At 49.2% G+C, this 19,505-nt stretch overlaps 1 protein-coding gene across 1 annotated transcript in view; it reads right to left on the bottom strand.

The window, feature by feature from the left end:
- Myo1f (myosin IF) overlaps positions 1-19,505 on the bottom strand; it is a 65,259-nt gene that overhangs the window by 45,177 nt on the left and 577 nt on the right. The window contains exons 2-8 of the mRNA XM_050131252.1: positions 5,529-5,666; positions 5,004-5,093; positions 4,821-4,915; positions 3,387-3,474; positions 3,204-3,293; positions 1,106-1,237; positions 811-945 (exon numbers count right to left, since the gene is read on the bottom strand). Coding sequence (XP_049987209.1) covers positions 811-945; positions 1,106-1,237; positions 3,204-3,293; positions 3,387-3,474; positions 4,821-4,915; positions 5,004-5,093; positions 5,529-5,666 — 768 coding nt within the window. The remainder of the gene's footprint in view (positions 1-810; positions 946-1,105; positions 1,238-3,203; positions 3,294-3,386; positions 3,475-4,820; positions 4,916-5,003; positions 5,094-5,528; positions 5,667-19,505) is intronic.

Here is a 19,505-nt window from a genome sequence, read left to right as displayed (position 1 = left end):
CCTTGTGCGTGTGTTGTATACATGTGTATGTGTTTGTGCATGCGTGTGTGTATGTGCATGTGTGCATGTGATGGCTGCACATGTATGTGTAAATGCAGGTACATCTGAAGGCTGGAGGTTTACATTGCGTGTATTCCTCTATTGTTCTCCAAGTTTAAAAAGAGTGTGTGTGTGTGAGAGAGAGAATTCATGTGTGTGTGTGGTGTGTGTGTGTGAGAATTCATGTGTGTGCCACAGCATTCTGGGGATCAGAAGGCAATCTGCGGCTGTCTGTTCTCATTTTTCCACTCAGTTTGAGACAGACTCATTGCTGCCGCATACGCTAGGCCAGCTGGCTCAAGAGCGCGGGACATTCTCCTATCTCACCCTCCGTTCTCTACAGGATCACTGGGATTACACACGCTTGTAATCCAAACTCAGCTCATGAGACTTGCCTTCCCAGTGCTCTTGCCTTCTGAACCTTCTTCCCAGCTCTTCACCTTATCTTTGAGAGTTTCTTACTAGTCCTGAAGCTCACTGATTTGACCAGATGAGATGGCCAGGGAACCCTGGGGATCTGCCTATTTCTGCAGTCCCAGTGCTGGGATATAAGCATGTGCTGCCATACCCACCTTTTTAATGTGGGTCCTGGGGTTTGAACTCAGGTCCTTACGCTTGTACAGCAAGCACCTTACCCACTGAGCCACCTCCTTAGCTCCATAATCTCCCTTTTTTATCCAACTGCTGTATAACCTTGGATAAGTGCCTGCATCTGTCTGTGTCTCACACAGAAGGTTCTCTGGGCCAGCCAGAGCGGTGGTTGGTGCTCACCAGGGTCTCGCTGAAGTCGCTCCGGTCATCAGTGCCTTCCACCTTGTAGGTGTCTGATTGGTTTAGGTAGTAATAGTAGTCTGGTGTCATGAGTCCCAGGTTCTGCTGCTGCTCCTGGGAGGCCCCTTCCAGAAGCTGGAGGATGTCGGAAGGTCATGCATCTCCAGCTGGCCTGGTGCAGCCATCATCGGTGCCCCACCCTCCCACACACCGCCCTTCCCATGTTGCTTTCCTCCATTCCTGGGATCCAGACGGGTCTCCCTCTGCCTCCAGCCCCACAATCTACTCCCTGCACCTGGTAGTAGATGTGGAAATTCCTCTCATTCTCATTCTGCATGACCACACGAGACTTCTCCAGCAGGAAGTTGGAGATCTTGCCTCCATCTGGTTCCCCGCCTCGGCTGAACTGGATCTCAAAGTACTTGCCCTGAATCCCAGAGAAGCACATTAGCCCATCCCAAAGTCCCTGGAGTATGGACAGAGCAAGACTTACCATCTCATGAGCCTGACCTTTCTCCTCTTCTTCTTGTGACCTGAACTTGCCTTTCTCTTGTCTCCATTCACATATGTTTAAATTGTCCTTGTGTGTGTCTGTGTATGTGTGTGTGTGTGTGTGTGTGTGATGCCGTGGTGAACATCTGAGGACAATTTGTGGGAGTTGGTTCTTTACCGTGTAGGTCCTGAGGATTGAACTTGGTGGCAGTGTCTGCTGAGCCATTTTTCTGACCACTCCTCACTTCTGACTAAGCTCTTCTTTCCCCAGTGGCTTTCCTCTAGGCCGCACAGACTGTGGGGCCGGGCATCCTAACCCGTACATCTCCCATGGTGCCCTAAACCCTGCTAACTGCACTCAGCTCTGTGCTCTCCTCAAGTCTCCCCCCACCACATTCCAGAGCTTTCTGTGTCTCTTTTGTGTGTGAATACACGGGTGTGTTGCATATGCGGGTGTGTGCATGATTGTGCGGTGAAGGCCAGAGGTGAACATCTGTATCTTTCTTGACTGCTGCCATCTTATGCATCAAGGAAAGGGCTCTTAGGCCCAGAGCTTGCTGATTTAACTAGTTTTAGCTAACCATTTTGCTTCAGATATCCCCTTCCTCCACTTCTCATGTACTGGGGATCTGAACTCTGGTCCTTACTCTCCTAAATGACATTACTCCAACCCTTCTACTTTATTTCTCTAGAGCTCACTGATTTGCCTAGACCGGATGGTCATTCTGCTTCTGGATCCTCCTGTGCCTCTTAGTGTGGGAATTACAGGTGTGCGCCAGCGTATTTAGCTTTTTTTTTTTTTTTTTTCTTTTTTTTGGTTTTTTGAGACAGGGTTTCTCTGTAGCTTTGGAGCCAGCTCTTGTTCTGGAACAAGCTCCAGCCAGTTCTGGGACCAGCTCTTGTAGACCATGCCAGCCTCAAACTCACAGAGATCCGCCTGCCTCTGCCCCCCAAGTGCTGGGATTAAAGGCGTGCGACACTACTGCCCAGAGCATATTTAGCTTTTACGTGGGTTCTGGAGATTAAGCTCAGATCTTTCTTGGGTGACTCCACATTCAGGGAGAGGCCTTGTCTCAAAATACAAGACAGGGAGAGGCCTGTGGCTGTAGTTCAGGGACAGGGAGAGGCCTGTGGCTGTAGTTCAGGAGTTAAGACAGGGAGAGGTCTGTGGCTATAGTTCAGGAGTTAAGAGCGCTGATTCTCTTTCAGAGGATCTGGGTTAATTTTTTAAAAATTTTATGGATAATTTTTTTGAAATTATTCGTTTTTATTTTATGTACATTGGTGTTTTGCCTGCAGGTATGCTTGTATGAGGCCATTAAATGCCCCGGAACAGAAGTTAGAGACAGTTGTGAGCTGCCATGTGGGTCCTGGGAATTGAACTCGGGTCCTCAGCCACCAGTGTTCTTAACCGCCGAACCCTGAGAACTTGCGTTCTATGCCCAGAACCCACATGTCTGCTCATGACTGTCTGTTACTCCAATCCTGGGATTTCAGTGCCTTCTTCTGGCTTACAAGAGCACCGTACATTTACATGTTGCATAGACATACACTCAAAACACTCATATATACAAAATAAGTATTAACAAAAAAAGTAGGTGAGGGAGACACCTAACGTCAACTGCTGGCATTCACACGCATGTGCATAAATTTGCATGTGCACATACCCATGTGTACCTAAGCATGCATGCACTCACACACAAAAAGAAGCACGGGGCTAGTGAGATGCCTCAGTGAGTAAAGTACTTGCCACACAAGTGTGCGCGTGTGTGAGCACGCATGTTTGTGCACATGCATGTGTGTACATGTGTGTGCATTGTTTGCATGCATGTGCATGTCTGTACACATGTGTGACTGTGTATCTAGAGGGAATCAGCTCAAGTGGGGTTATGGTGACTCACGAAGCGGCTGGAATTGTTGTTGCGCACTGTCTTGGCATTGCCGAAGGCCTCCAGCAGTGGGTTTGACTGGAGGATTATGTCTTTGACGTGCTAGGGTAGATAGAGCCAGGTAGAACGAGGTCAGTCTGGGTCAGACGGGTGTCACTGAGGGAGACCTGATGTACCCTTCTGTTCTTGTCTTACCTGGACCTTGTCACCCCCGCCAGACACCTTGGAGATGTAACCCATGATGTACTTAGCAGCCACTGTCTTCCCAGCTCCGCTCTCCCCACTGGAAGTGTTGGGAGGAAGGGAGAGTTAGTGGGCAGGGATAGTGGGAAGCACCTTTTCTAATGCCTAGTCATTCATTAATTCAGGAAGCACCTTCTTTTCTAATGTCTAGTCATTCATTAATTCATGCATGATTTCATTCTTTTACTGAGCACCCACAGTGCACCAGACCCTACTCTAGGTTCCAGAAATCCAACAGTGAACAAGAAAGATTTAAAAAAAAAAATCCCTGCCCCAGGGGCTGGAAAGATGGCTTAGTGACTAAACAGTACTTGTTGCTCTTGCAAATGACGTGGCTTTGCTTCTCAGCACCTACACGGGGCAACAACCACTACTGTAACTCCAGTTCTGAGCAGTTCAGCGGCCTCTTTGAGCCCGTGAGAGCAACAGGCGGAGGTGGCGCGTAGATAAGCATGCAGACAAATCATGCACACACAACATAAAAATAGTCATTTTTAAAATAAAAAATACTTTCTTCTCCCCCAACAAGGAGGGGCTGGTGAGATGGCTCAGTGCGTAGAGACACTTGCTGCTAAGCCGAGTCTCGTGGAAGAGACCTGATTCCTCTTCACACTTGCACTGTGACATGTGGCGACCCCAGTAAATATAAATAAGTAGATATAATATAAAAATTTCTTGGGCTGGGAAGACGGCTCAGGTCCCGCCGTCAAGTTTGAAGACCCGAGTTCAGTCCCTCAGATGGTGAAAGGAGAGAACTGACTCTGGGAAGTTGTCTTCTGACTTCTACGTGCATACTTGACATGCATGGACCCACACACATACACACAAAATAATGAATAAAATTTAAAAATTCCCGCCCCCACACTTCTTTATGTGTCTGTGTATGTGCTATGAGCGTGCTCTATATGTTTGTGGTATAAGTATATGTGCACAGCCTGAATGGAGGACGTCTGGTACCCTGCCCCATCATTCTCTGCCTTATTACCTTGAGACAGGGTCTCTCACTGAATCTGGAGCTAGGCATGTGGCCTGAAAAGCCCAGCAACCTGTCTGTTTCAATATCTCCCAGTGCTGGAGTTACAGGTGTGTGTCCACGCCTGGCTTTTTATGTAAGTTCTGGGAATTTGACCCCAGGGGTCTCATCCTTGAGTAGCAAACATTCCTACCTACTGAGCCATCTCCTCAGTCTGGGAGCTGATATTTAGGAGGAACCAATGGGCAATAATAAAATGAACAGATACACTGTATTAGGAGCCATATCGGTAGCCAAGGGATATACAGAAAGGAGGGCAGAGCAATAGGGATAAAGGTCCATCACCATCATGGCAGACCACCCTTGGTGGTGGGGATGGAGGACATGCCTGGACAGAACGTTCCCCATCCTACCTGATAATGACACACTGGTTCTCACAGTCGATCAGCATATTCCGGTACATGTTGTCGGTGAGGGCGTAGATATGGGGGGGATTCTCATACTGGGCCTGGTGGGGGTGGTCAGCTGTCAGTCCAGAGCTGGATGCCTCAGAGGATAAGTGTGGGCATACTTCTGCCCATCCAACCTGGACTTACCGCACCCTGGTAGAGGTCAATTTCTCGGTCAGTGAAGTAGGGCATTTGCTTGAAGGGGTTTACAGAGATAAGCACGGAGCCGATATATGTCTTGAGAGGTAGTTAAGAACCATGCAGTGTCTTGCTTTACCTTTCGAATATTTTTTTTCCTTAGTCTATTCCAACAAGACTTTCCAGAACCACTGTGCTTGGAGAGAGAGGTGAGATACTTGAATGTACTTGAGTCTCTTAGGAAAAGAAAGCTGGATGCAGAAAGAGGGGAATTGGTGGCACAGTACTTCAGCTGCTCCAAGGCAGAGGTGCAGCAGCAGTTAGGGCATCTCAAAGCACAGCACTCTTGTTACGTGATCTGTCCTTCAATCTGCCCGTCTTTCCCCATTTATTCATCCTCCCTCAACCCTGAGCTGGACTTCCATCTGCCCCCTGCACTACTGCCATCCTTTGGCAGCCTTCCCTGTCCCAGGACGCCATCCCGACTCCCATTGCCCACACCCTTCCTCCCGCGCCAGGCACTGCTGAGGATACGAAGATGTAGTCGTCCATGAAGCGCTTGCGCAGATTGCTCACAATGGCGTCCTCCGTGATCTGGGGCAGCAGCACCATGTCGTCCACTCCGCTCTGCTTCACATTGTGACTCTGCCAGTGAAAACGCTCCTTGCTGCCCTGTGGATGGGGTGGAAGACTGGAGGGTGAGCCCTTTCAGGGGAGCACGGTCGGCGTATCTGGCTTACCTCCACCACAGCTTCGGACTCGCCCTTCCTCAGATACCCCTGCCATGGCTAGGTTTTTGGTTGTGGTTTATTTGTTTTTGTTTTTGAGACAGCATTTCTCTGTGTAGTCACTGCTGCCCTGGAACCCGCTCTGTAGACTAGGCTGGTCTTGAATTTACAGAGATCAGCCTGAATGGCTAGTTTTAATTGTCAGCTTGACACAATGTAGAATCACCTGTTAAGAGTCTCAATGAGGGACTGTCTAGGTCAGTTTGGCCGGTGCCGTGTCTGAGGGAGATTCTCTTGATTACATTAATAAAAGTGGGAAGACCTGTTTGCTGCCCAGCCCTTCCTTCACTGGGGGATTCTAGGCTCATATCATACCAGTCTTGCAGAGGATTGGATACAAATAATCTCTCTCTCTCTCTCTCTCTCTCTCTCTCTCTCTCTCCAGCCCTGGCTAGCCCAGAACTCACTGTATAAACCAGGTTAGCCTCTAACTCGTGGAGATTGCCTGCTTCTACCTCCTGAGTGATGGGACTAAAGGTGTGTGCCACCACGTTGGGTTCTCTATGCTCTTGACCGTGGATGTGGTCAAACTAGTTGCTTCAGGTTTCTGCCTTGACTTCCCCATGTGGCCTGGAACTGTGAGCCAGTGAAACTCTTCGTCCATTAAAGTTGCTTTTGTCAGGATATTTGATTACAGAAACAAAAAAATAAAAGATGACAACCCTGTTTCTTCCTCACGCCACTACAGGCTCCCTGTCCAAAGCAACATGCATCCCCGGGTCTTCTCGTGGCCCTCTCTCCACCCATGCATTCCACCCATGCATTTCCACCCATGCATCCCCGGGTCTTCTCGTGGCCCTCTCTCCACCCATGCCCTCACTGCTTGCTCTCCTGCTTTCCTGCCACAGAGAACAGAGTCATCTCCTTGCCCCTTGCCGTGCCGTCCCCACCATGAACTCCCTGGAAGCCGTATGTCAAAACCAACCCCTCCTCATTTACGTTGTTTCTGGAAGGAGGGTATGTCACAGTGCTGTGAAGGTAGCTCACACGTGTGACAGATTTGGCCCCACGTCTCTGTGTTAGAGAACCTGTCCATGGCTCCCGTCACTGTCCTATTCCTCCAGGCTATAAATAATTGGTTTGCTTTGAGACAGACTCTTGTAGATCACACTGGCCTTGAACTCACTATGTAGCATGACCCTTCTGCCTCTCTCTGCTCTTGACTGAGGATGTGATGTGACTTCCTGGGTTTTTGGTTGATAGGTGTGTGCTGTTGGGAGCATAGCACAAAGGTCCTTGTGCCCACAGATCTCCAAGGAGACCAGGAATGCTAAGCACACATGATTGTCTTTCCAGTGGGAAAGGTGAAATACCTGTTCTTCCATCCAGAAAGCTGGGAATTAGAAGTGATTAAGAGGCTGGTGATCTGTGTTGGGCCAGGCCTCATCAAGCTCCTACAACCGGGACCAGAGGTGCCTAGAAATCTGAATGACCCTTATAGGCAGGGGCTCCCCCCCAAGCTCCCACAACCAGGAACAGAAGTGGCTAACAGTCCAAATGACCTCTGTGCTATCTGTCTGACCAAGACCAGGCCAGAGCCTTCTCTATGCCCTCAAGCAAGCAGTCTATCTCTAGACTCCATCGTCTTGGAAGAAATGCCATGTACTGGGTCAAGTTTCACTGTAATTACGCTTCCTTGTGCAACAGGGATTGCATTACACCAGGAAACGGTTTTTCCCAAATTGTACTGTTTTTTAAATAAGACGATGATGATAAGCCTGTCATAGACTCTTTAGAAGTCTTGATCCAGGCTGATGAAGTCAGTTGGAATCGAGTCTTCACACTCGTCTCTTCAAGGTTTGCTTCTTTGCCAGACACATGCAGAGACCCCATCAGTTGTTCACCAAGCACAATTTATAAAGCGCTGGAGAGCAAACCCAGCAATCTGGGCTTGTAGGCAGGAACTCTTGTAGGTGAGTCACATCCTCAGCTCCCAGCGGGACAGGCATGGTAGCATGCTGTTGATCCCAGTACTTAGGAGGGGAAGTTGGGAGACCTTCCACGAGTTTCAGATCAACTGGGATATGCATCAAGACCCTGTTTCTAAAATAGGCTGTCAGTATTGCTCAGTGGGTAAAGGTGCTTGCTACTGAGCCAGATGACTTGAATTCAAGCCCTGGGTGGAAGGACCCATGTGGTGGAAGGAGAGGACCAACTCCTGGTTCTCTGGCCTCCACACGTGTGTTACCACAGGTGCAAACTCTGTCAATCAATCAATCAACCAATCAATCAGTCGGTATACTTAAAAAATTAAATATATATGTAGTATATACATACAGTATATGTTTTAGAATGTGTAGATGTAGTACAGATTATGAGCTACAGCCATGAACAGTGCTCTCAAGTTCACAGCCTGAACAGTGAGGGATGAATCCTTGGCTTTGACAGTTCAGTCCTTTGGGGTGTGGTCCTGGCTAAACTCACACTACCCAATTCATCCACATTCAGATGAGCCCTCACACCCATAGACCATGCTTGCAGGACCCTGACATCTTCCTGCCTCTACCTCGAGTGTTGAGATAACACGAGTGCACCACCCCACGTGGTGTACGCAGTACTGGGGAGCTCCAGGGCTGGAGGAACGGCTTAGCAGTCAAGAGCATCTGCTGCTCCTGCAGAGGACCTGACTTCAGTCCCCAGAACCCACATGGTGGTCTCTAGCTGTCTGTAACCCCAAACTCCCAAGCTCGGAGGGTCCAGTGACGTCTTCTGGCTTTCACACAGTGCACAGACATACATGATGGCAAAACATATACACCTTTAAAATTAAAATAATGATTCAAAGAGTAAAAAGAACGGATGTGACATTAGAATCTAGCTGCTCCACAAGGCACGGCCTTCTGCTGTCACAGATGCCAGCACGCACCCTCCTGAGACACTTGAGCCCTTAGCCAGTAGAAGCCAGGTACTAGGGCTTCTCACCGGAGGAAATGAGTTTACGTCAAAGATCCCAGTTACACGCGTGCTCCACCCCTTTCCCCGCCTCCTGGCTGAGAATCAGAGAACCTAGCTGGAGGCTTGTGCTGTGAAACTTCCTCTATGCTCAGAAGCGGATGACTGGGACTCCCGCTTGTGCCATGGGACCTTAGTTTTCTCTCTTTAGAGACCTTGCCATGGTGTCCGTCTCTGGTACTGGGGCCTGAACTCTTAGAGCCTGGGCTACACTGCTGCCGCTCTGCCTGTCTGTCCATGGAGTCAATACGGTTTCAGTTTGTTTGTTTGTTTACAGTTATCATGTATATTTATTTTAAATGCCATCTATTTTTTTTTCTTTTTAATTTTTGAGACAGGGTTTCTTTGTGTAGCTTTGGAGCCTGTCTGAAACTCGCTCTGTAGACCAGGCTGGCCTTGAACTCACAGAGATCCACCTGCCTCTGCCTCCCAAGTGCTGGGATTAAAGGTGTGCGCCACCACTGCCCAGCATTCGTTTTGTTTTTCTGAGACAGGGTTTCTCTGCGTAACAGTTTTGACTGTCCTAGAACTCGCTCTGTAGGCCAGGCTGGCCTCTAACTCACAGAGATCCACCTGCCTCTGCGTCCTGAGTGCCGGGATTAAATGTTTGCACCACTATTGTCTGGTTACATTAAAAACTTTTAATAAACACCTTATTCCCCGACAATCTGTCTTTGTATCCCTCCGAGCCTGCGTTTGAGACCTTTGTGCACATCTGGTGGCTTCACCGCATTTTGGGGCCACTGTGTGAGCACTTTCATTATTTTCAGATAAAAATGTGAGCAGGCACATTTTTAGTATCCATAACTTCCCCCCTGCATTACAGAGGATCACGTAATTCCTTTTCCTTCCTTCCATCCTTTCCTTCCCCTTCTTTCTTTCTTGCTGAAATGGGATGAAACCCAGGGCCTCGCACATGCTAAGCAGGCATTCTACCCCTGAGCTCCTCTCTGGAGGATTCTGGGTGGGCGTTCCACCCGTGAGCCCTGCCTCCAGCCCCTCACCGGGGGAGTCTAGGTAGGAGGGCACACCTCTGAGCCACATTACCCTTTACTAGACTAGAGGATTATAGTGTCATCAGCCTTGCCCCCAGCCCTCCTTATTGGGGTTTATGTTTGTCTTACAAGCACAGGATCCTGAGTTCTTCCCTGGCACTGTAAAAAAGAGAATTCCAGGTTTTATACAAGATCTCTACTTGAAGGAGACAGGGCAAGGGGAGGAGCAGCTCATGGAATGCAACAGGGTGCAGCTGTTAAAGGTGATGTGCCTGGAGAGGTTAAGACAGGGCTGCCTGGGAGGTGGCCCAGGTGGGATGTGTTGGGAGCTGCAAGGAACTTTGGGCTACTGAAACTTGACCGCACACTGAGAATGGCCCCAGGGAGGGCACTGTCAAGATCCTGGAGTCATAGTGGGAAGTGTGGAAGGCTGGTGAGGACCCACCATCACCCATCTGCCTGAGAAGAGGAAGAACAGAGGCTGGGAAGAAAGGTCGAGTCACAGCAGACAGTGCTTCCTGTTTGCAAGATGGGAACAGCAGAAGTGTTGGTGAGGACAGATCATGAAAATTAGGGGTGGAGTCATTCATAGGTTATTTGCCATTCTCTGTGTTGATGGTTGGGTGGGGTATGGACAGGCAGGCTGGGTAAGTGGCTGACAACACAGGGAGTGGGTTCTAGCTCTGCAGAGTGCCAGGGAAGGGCTCATGTTTGGTGACCACAGCACACAGCAAATGGTTAGCTTTCTGGCATTCATTTACTGCCCAGGGTAAGGCTCCTGTTTGGGTGCAGGGTCTGTCTCAGAAGTCTCAAGTGGACTGGAACTGTTATGTAGCCCAGGCTGGTCTTGAACTACTGACCACTCTGCGTCAACATCCTGAGTGCCATCATTTTTAACTAACTTTCAGTGCCAGAAATGGAATCTCAAGAACTACATGTACTGTGTGTGCTACCACTAAGTTTCACTTTCAGTCCTTACTAAGCTTCTTGTTTTGCTTCTTTTGTTCTAAATGTTTATTACATCATATGTATATGTGAATGCCATGCGTGGGTGTGCATGCGTGAAGGCTGCAGGACAGCACTGTGGACTCGGGTCTCTCCAGACACTTTATGGAGCTCCAGGGATTGAACTTGGGGAACAAGGGTTGTTCAGCAAGTGCCTTTACCCACTGAGCCTTCTTGTTTGCCTTTATTTTTTTTTTTTAATTACGGGCAACACCACACCCTTAATCCCATGCACGCAGAGGCAGAGGCAGAGGCAGAGGCAGAGGCAGAGGCAGAGGCAGAGGCAGAGGCAGAGGCAGAGGCAGAGGCAGAGGCAGAGATTTCTGTTAGTTTGAGGCCAGCCTGGTCTACATAGTGAGTCCTAGGACATATAGAGACCTTGTTGCATCTATCTATCTATCTATCTATCTATCTATCTATCTATCTATCTATCTATCTATCATCTATCTATCTATCATCTATCTTTCTTTCTCTCTCTCTATCTATCTATCTATCTATCTATCTATCTATCTATCTATCTATCTATTGAGGTAGGATCATACAGTCCAGACTGGCCTCACACCTGTTACGTAGCCAAAGATGACCTTGTGATTCTGATCTGTCGCCTCTATCTCCCAAGTAGTACGAGGACACATGTGCACTGTTCCCACTAACTGGGGTTTGTGAAGTGCTAGGGATCAAACCCAGGACTTCGTACCAGCTGACCTCCATCCCCATGACTAAGTCACGACCTACATGACTAAGCTTAAAAAATCAGTGTATGTGTGTTTGTATGTTTGTATACACGAATGTGTGTCCAAGTGTGTGTCTGTGAGGGGTTTGGGTGCTGGCACCTGCACGCATGCAGAAAGCCAGAAGTGGGTGTTAGTTGGATCTTTAGGGCCTGGAGAGAAGACATTGGGGATGTGGATGCTGGCCTCCTAACGTCCATTCTCACGATGGAGCATCACTGCTGTTCACGGCTGAGCCCCGGCTCCAGCTCTGTGATGGGGATTTTTAAGTGAGTTACTTCAACTTTTCCTTTCAACACACAGAGGGTAGAAGTATTATTAGCTCCATTTTTTTTTTAGAAGAGAAAACTCTGGTGCCTCTAGGTCGGAGGCTGCAAGGCCAGCTGTGGTTGGCCCCTCTGGCCTTTCTAGGCAGGTTCCTCTTTCTGCTCTTCCCCCTCTTCACACTGTCTTCTGTGTAATGGCGTTCCCTCCCGGTCTGTCCTGCCTTCCTCCAGTGTCTGAGCTCTGCTATGTCATAAAACCATCCCTGTATGTACTCCTGGCTTCTCATAAGGTGGGGGCGGGGTTCGGGGGTGTTGCTCAGTTGGCAGTGTTTGTCTAGCTTCCATCTCCAGCACAACATAAACTAGGTTCTATAGTGTACACCTTGAACCCCATTATTCATTGGGCAAAGGCAGAAGGGTCAGGAGTTCAAGAACACCTTAAGCTACGCAGTGTGTAGGACCTTGTCAAACTGGCTCTGAGGTCTGGTGGCGCTGAAGAGGTGGCTCAGCAGTAAGAGCACTGGTTGCTCTTGTGAAGGACCTGGTTTGATTCCCAGCATCCACATGGTGGCTCACAAGTCCAGCTTCCAGGAATCTGACGCCCTCTTTTGGCCTCCTAGGGCACTGCATGCATGTGATACACAGACATTCATGATGGCAAAGTACACATAAAATAAAAATAAATCTTAAAAGTAAAAAATAAATTAAAAAACCCAAAACCTAGCTAACCAATCAAATAAGTGAATGAATAAAGTTCCCTGGAGGGAAACTGTTCTTCATGCCCCCTGAAGAACTCCTTGTCTCCCTGGTTCAAGATGAAACTATGTGTTCCTAAGTTCCTTCCTTGAGCTGTGGGGTGAGGGGAGTTACAACAAATAGGCTTGTGGTCTCAGTTGACCACAAGCTAAATATGACTCAATCTGCTGTCTCTTGTGAAAGATACTGGGGGGCTGGAGATGGCTATGGTGAGAAGTGAAGGCAGATTCTTCCTCTAGCTCTTCAGCTCTGCCTACATGGGGGGTGGGGTTATGGGGGAGGAGGTGGGGTGGGGTGGAAATGACAGGACAGCCTTCTTGGTGCTGTTGAGGGCGGGACTGTTTGTGGTCAAGGTGGTGTCTCTTGTAGGGCTCGGGCTGTAAGCCCTGCAGTGTAGTGAATACACTTCCTGATTTCTATCAGTGCTCAGAGGAGGTAGAGGCCCAGCCTAGGTTCCCGCTCTTGAAGCTCTTAGTGGTGCTGCAAGTTGATGAAGCTGGCCACCCAAGGAGAGGTCGTGTCAGAGGATGCAAAGGCTAGGTGGGTGTATCACCCAAGTCTAAACTTGCAACTTGACCTCAAGGGCCTGTGGGTGTGAAACTCCAGGTCCCTAGCTTCTTTGCGTGGTTAGCCCAGGTTCAAATAGGACCAGAAGGGTGCTCAGAGGCTATTTAACAGCAGTGAAGTCCTATGTGAGCTCTCATTTTCTAGGAAAAGAAAAGGGAAGCCATACTCAAGGTGACTACTAAGAGAAGTGGCCTCTTAAAGGGGCCAAGCTGAAATCATCTTCCACTCTTTGTTTATCCAGCAGCTTTGCTAGGCTTCCCTGCCTTAGTTTCCTCATTTGAACAGGAGAAGACAGCAGAGTTCACGAGGCAGCTGCACAGATTCAACTAGGCGAAAGGCAAAGGTTGCCACGTATTACTGACGTTCCTCATCACTAGTGTGGGTGTCAGCGGGTCCAAGGCAGGAGGAGCGGCTGCACGATGGAGCTTGGAAAGTCACCCCAAATGTGCTAGTGTAACTGGCTAGGCTGGATGAGCACACTTACAGAGACACTGTGTGCCTCACTTTGGTTATTAGACTGTTGAAATAGTGGACCCAAAGAATCTGGAATGTCTCCTAGGAATATCATGCAGAGAGAAGAGAAAGCTTAAAGCCAGGGCCAGCCAGCAGAGCCCGACTTGTTAGACAGCCTTACACCAGAGACATGGATGGGTCAGCAGTAGGGAGGACCACACTTTCACTAGGAACTGCACAGACAAGCATAATTGTGGCCTCTGATTAAACCTAGCTGGGGTCGGGTATGAGATATCAGTATTGGCTCAGGAGCCCCAAGACCAAGTTCTTAGCACAGAGTCCAGGGACAAAAGGCAGGGAATAAGGAGACAGAGGATGAGGGAGAAGGAGAAGGGACCAAGGAAAAGGGGGCAAGGGGCACTTGTCCCAGACAGCAACAAAGGGTTATCTCTGGATACAGAGGAGACAGATGTTGCCCATAGAAAAATTGTGTTTTATAACGGTAAGAGGGGAAACCCCATATTAGGATGAGGTTTGATTTTAATTGGGCATGTTAGTTAGGGAGCCAGACAGGGCTTTTAACTGCTGGGCTTTAATACTTTCACAGCACCTTGGTAGTCAGCCTCAGGAGAAGGAAGTGGCCAAATAAGGGGATAGACCTTAGCTAGCTTTAGGAATGCAATATAACTGTTTTTTTTTTTTTTCAAGGCAGAGGGAATGAGAGAGAAGGGGTGAGGCCTCCCAGAGCCACTCCCAGAGCCATGCCTGCCATGCCTGCTGAGCCTGCCAAGAGTCCCTTCAGGTGGTTCATTGTTTTCCCATCATGGCCACGCTGAAAGAATTTCCTTTTTCTGCTGTCCCTCTATCTGGCTGTTTTAATTGTCCTATGGAGGACTAGTGGCTGGACCTGGCCTGTAGGAGCATGGGATGTGACCCCAAATCTGGTAGCAAAGCTCTCTTAGACTTGGGTGGTGATGAGCAAGAACTTCAGTCTAGAGAGAAATAGAACAGCCACTTGCTTCCTCACCAGGGCCTGCAAGCTGTGGAGATGTGAACCTGATGCTGCAGCTGTGCTTGATCCAGCTGTGGCTCTTGCGCCCCACCTTGGCCCTCAGGGGGTGACCCTAGAATCGTTGTCCTGTCTTTCCCCAGCCAGGGGGGTATTGGACCACACCCTGCTGCACCTCTGAACTGTGCAGACAACATGCCTACCTCCCAAAGCTCTTCACAGGACTGGGGTTGGGGATTGTGTTGGGTGGGACCAGTGAGTTTATTTCCTTTTGGCTTAGTTGGGGGACAGCCAACAGGTAAGGACCTTTGTCTTTCTGGAGGCAGCTGGGGTCTATTGCACCTCCTCAAATCCTCCACCCAGAGGCTGGAGTTGGGGGAACTCAGGTCTCAAGAGAGGAGCCCACTAGAGAGGCTCCGATGCCCAAAGCAGATGCCTGCCTGTCCCTCCTATCTTCCTTGTCCTGCCAGTTGTCCGACCCACGTGGGTGAGGCCTGGCATATTTAATACAGTTTGTAACCTCTGGGAGCTCGTTAACTCGGTATGCTTTTTAAAAAATTAAAATGCCATGTACTTGTGTCTGTGTTGGGAGTGCATGCTTGTGTGGCACGGCATCCATGCGGCCAGAGAGCAACTTGAAGAAATGAGCTCCGGATGCAGCTCCAGTATCAGGCTGGCGGCGGGCACTCACCTTCTGAGCAATATCAACTGCCCTGTGTTTTCTCTTTTTGAGATTGTGTTTCATCATCGAGGCTACTCTTAACCTCCTGATTCCCGGCTCCATCTCCCAAGTTCAGAAAATTACTGGTGTGCTATAACACTCCCAGCTTAGCTATGGGTACTTAAAAAAATAAATAAAATCTTGTGCCAGTGAAATGGCTCACTGGTAAGGGGCTGCTGCCATGGCTCACTGGTAAGGGGCTTGCTGCCATGGCTCACGGGTAAGGGGCTGCTGCCATGGCTCACGGGTAAGGGGCTGCTGCCAAGTCTTATCACAGAGTTCAGTGCCCTGGATCTACACAATGGAGGGAGGGAACAAATTCTTTCAAGCTGCCCTCTGACCTCCACAAGTTGTGGCTTACTCCCCTCACAAGAAATAAATATTATTTAAAAATTAATGTTGTTTTAGTTTATTTGTGACTGGTCTCATATAGCCTAGACTGGCCTCAAAGTTGCTATATAGCAGAGAATGATCTTGGGTTTCTGAGCCTTTTGCCTCTATTTCCCAAGCCCTGGGATGAGAGACGTACACTACTGTTCTGATTTGTATAGTGTTGGGATGGGGCACAGGGCTTCACACACATAAGGCAAGCACCTCACCTACAGCTGTGGGTTTTGTTAGGTCTCTTTTTAAGATACCTCCTTTTTTGGTTCATTCCCCTGGCCACTGGCCTCTTTGTTCCTCCTGGTTTTTATGAAAGATTTATTTCATTTTTATTCATGTGTCTCTATGTGTTTGTGCTACGTGTGTGCACATGTGTGTGGGTACCCATGGAGGCCAGCTGGATCCCTAGAACTGGAGTTACAGGCAGTCCTAAGGCACCTGATGTGTGTGCTGGGAGCTAACTCTGGTCCTCTGCGGGAGAGCACCGCTCAGCCCATCTCTCTAGTTTCACCTTAGTCTTTTGTTTGTTTCTGTGGTGTGAGGCATGGGTCCTAGAGCCCTGGACTTGCTAGGCAACCTTCAAAGCAACCACCTTTACCCTCAAGTCACCACTGTTAAAGATGCCCACCTCATACCACCCCTCAGACCCCACAAAGTCAAACAGAAACTGCTATAATGCGAGTCAGTGCATCAAACAGAAACAACGAACAATTCCACCACTAGCGTTGCTTATATATACACCACCCTTGCCACCAGCCAGGATCAACTAACCGCCACCCACGATAACAAACAGACGCAAGTGGAGATGCATGCCCGCAGTCCCAGCACCCATGATAACAGACAGACACAAGTGGAGATGCGTGCCCGCAGGCCCAGCACCCACGATAACAGACAGACGCAAGCGGGGATGCGTGCCCACAGGCCCAGCATTTTAGAGGATCGTGAGTTTGAGGCTAGGCTGATAATAAATAAATAAAAAGTGTCCAGTGACAGCAACAAACAAACTCCAGGGGCCAGAAAGATAGCTGAGAGGGTAAAGGTGCTTGCTGCCGAATCTGGTCACCAGAGTTCAGTGTCCAGTACCCAACGGTGGAAGGTGAGAATCCACACCTGCAAATTGTTCTCTGACCTTTACAAAACAAATCAATGTGAGAACAAACTCACACCGAGGGGCTAGGGAACTGGCTCGGTAAGAGTGCTTGATATACAAGCATGGGGGCCTGAGTTTGAATTCGCAGCATCCATGGTCACAAGCTCACCTAGAATCCCCGTGCTATGGAGGTAGAGACAAAGGCATCTGTTGGCTTTACTATCTGCCAGCCTAACTCCAGATTCAATGAGCGATCCGATTCAAGCAGGACATCTGATGTTCACACCTTACACACACACTGCACTCACACTGACACAGAGACATTGACAACCACACACAACCATATCCCATGCAAAATCTAAGAGTGAGTTGCTAGACCACCATTACTAGATGCTGGCAGTAGACAACCAATGACAAATGAGTATTAACCATTCACGCTCCCGATAACCAGCAGAGGCAGTGTCCTGCTGGTGACCAACAGTAAACGCTAGCGATTCCAGCGCAGTGGCACGTGCCTGTAACTCCAGCACTCAGTAGGCGGAGGGCAGGAGGATCAGGAGTTTAAGGTCATCTTGAGTGAGTTCAAGGGTGACTTACAGCATATGAGACTCTGTCTCGAAACAGCAGTGCATAGGGTGTAGCTCAGCTGGTGGAGGGCTTGCCTAACGTGCTTAAAGTCCTGGGCTCCATCTCCAGGACTGTGCACAGCAGTTGAATCATGCCTGTCATCGCAGCTCTTGGGAGACAGAGGCAGGAGGATCCGATTCCCAAGTCACCCTCGTCTATATTGTGCCTTTGAGACCAGCCTGGGGACACACGAGGCCCTGACTCAAAGCACCAAACCCTGGCACAGGCTGAGAGGATGGCTCAGTGCTTAAAAGCATCTGATATCTTTTCAGACGGCGAAAGCTGAGTTCCCAGCACCCACACGGTGCTTACAACCAACAGTAAATCCATCTCAAGGGAATCTGATACCCTCTTCAGGCCTCCCTAGGCACTTGTGTGCATATAACATACAAGCACACTGATGTATACACATGAATAAAACAGAAACATGTCTTAAGAAGTAACAAAAGTAAACACCCTGCCATCATAGATGACCACCACCTCCAACCCACCATGAGAACCATTGTGAGCACCAATCTTCACACACCAACAGCAACCCTCACCATTACAACCACAGCAGCACCCACTCAACAAGGAATACCCAGTGACTTGTCCAATTGCCAAGAAGGAATGACCTGCACCCATCTCTACCACTGAAGCCAGTAATGCACGAGCCTCCCAGGCACCAGCAGCTCCTGGGCATTTAGCATGCATGCTCCATAATAGACTCTCTTTGAACAGCATCCTGGCATTGCAACCCTCTGGAAAGCTCTCAGTATTCTCAGACACAACTGTGGTCCTCATAGGTAGTGTCAGTCTTTTTCTTTCTCTCTGCTTGTCCTCTTTGCCTTTCGTTTTCTTTCCTCTTGCCTGCCTGTCTGCCAGTCTCTTAGGACCCAGGCGGGACTCAATTCACTCTGTAGCAGATGATGACCTTGTACTGATTCTTTCTTCCCTCTGCAGGCATTTCCAGAGTTCTGGGCAGACAGACTTGGTTTAATGCAGTGCTGGGGAGAGAACGCTGCTTCCTGCCTGCTAGGAAACTATCAGCTCAACTCCAGCTTTGGATCTATTTTGGTTTCATTGAGAGAAGGTTATCTAGGTTGGCCTCCAATTCACGATTTTCTGCTTCAGCCTGCAGCGCTGTGCCACCATACCTGGCTCCAGGTCTCATCACTGTTCACTTTGACCCATTTCTCCCCTCAGATCTGTCTGCTGAGAAGTCCTTTGACTAAGCATTTCACAGCGCTGGCAGCCTAGGAGGGGTTTCCCTTCCTTTCAAGCAGCAAATCTCTTCCTGTTTTTCTTTTTTTTTTAAAAGACAGAGTCTCATGTAGCCCAGGCTGGCCTTAAACCTACTATATAGTCAAGGATGACTTTAAACTCCTGCCTCCATCTGCCAAGTGTGGGGACAACACGTCCAGTCTATGTGATGCTCCTGATGGAATCCAGGGCTGCACAGACAGACGGAGCACAGCCTCAGCCCTCCTGGCCTTGCTCTTTTACCCCAGCTCCCTGCTTCTACTCCAGCTATGTTTGCTGGATCCGCCAAGGACCCCAGCAGCTACCCCTGTCCTGGAAGCGTATCCTTATTCCCTCTGGCGGAATGACAATGAATGAAGGCTGAAGCAGACTGTGGGTTTGTGGAGCCACGGGGGTGATTTGTGTGACCATCGCTGGCTTTTATTGTGCATGGGGGATATTGGTCATCCCCCAGCCTCGTCATCGCCAGCAGGCCTTGACTTGCAGTCCGTCTCCACTGCCACCCCGGTGTAGTAGCGAGAACACAGCCTCTCGTCCCTGTGCCCTCCATGTTTGTCGTCTAGTCCTGTCTCCTCCTCTCTCTATCCCTCCCCATCTCCTCTGCTTTCCCCTTTTTCTCCTTTTCTTCTTCATCTAGTTCCTCCTCCTCCTCCTCCTCCTCCTCCTCCTCCTCCTCCTCCTCCTTTATCTCCTGCCCTACCCCACACCTCCAACTCCTCCTCTTTAGGACTGACTGGAAGGTAGATGACGGTGATGATGGCTGATTGTCAATGCTAGAGGTGACACTCAGGACCTTGAGCAAGGGCCCTACACTGACCTCCATCTGCCTCTGAGACCGTTACAATCACCTGTCATCACTTACACTGCTAACACACTCACAGCCCTCATGTGAGACACGGTCAGCCCCAACACTGGTGGACTCACA

The sequence above is a fragment of the Alexandromys fortis genome, unplaced genomic scaffold (assembly GCF_014885135.2).
Source record: "Alexandromys fortis isolate MF-2015 unplaced genomic scaffold, M_Fortis_MF-2015_v1.1 scaffold_364, whole genome shotgun sequence".
Taxonomy (NCBI): Eukaryota; Metazoa; Chordata; class Mammalia; order Rodentia; family Cricetidae; genus Alexandromys; species Alexandromys fortis.
This window is presented reverse-complemented; position numbering and strand designations above follow the sequence as displayed.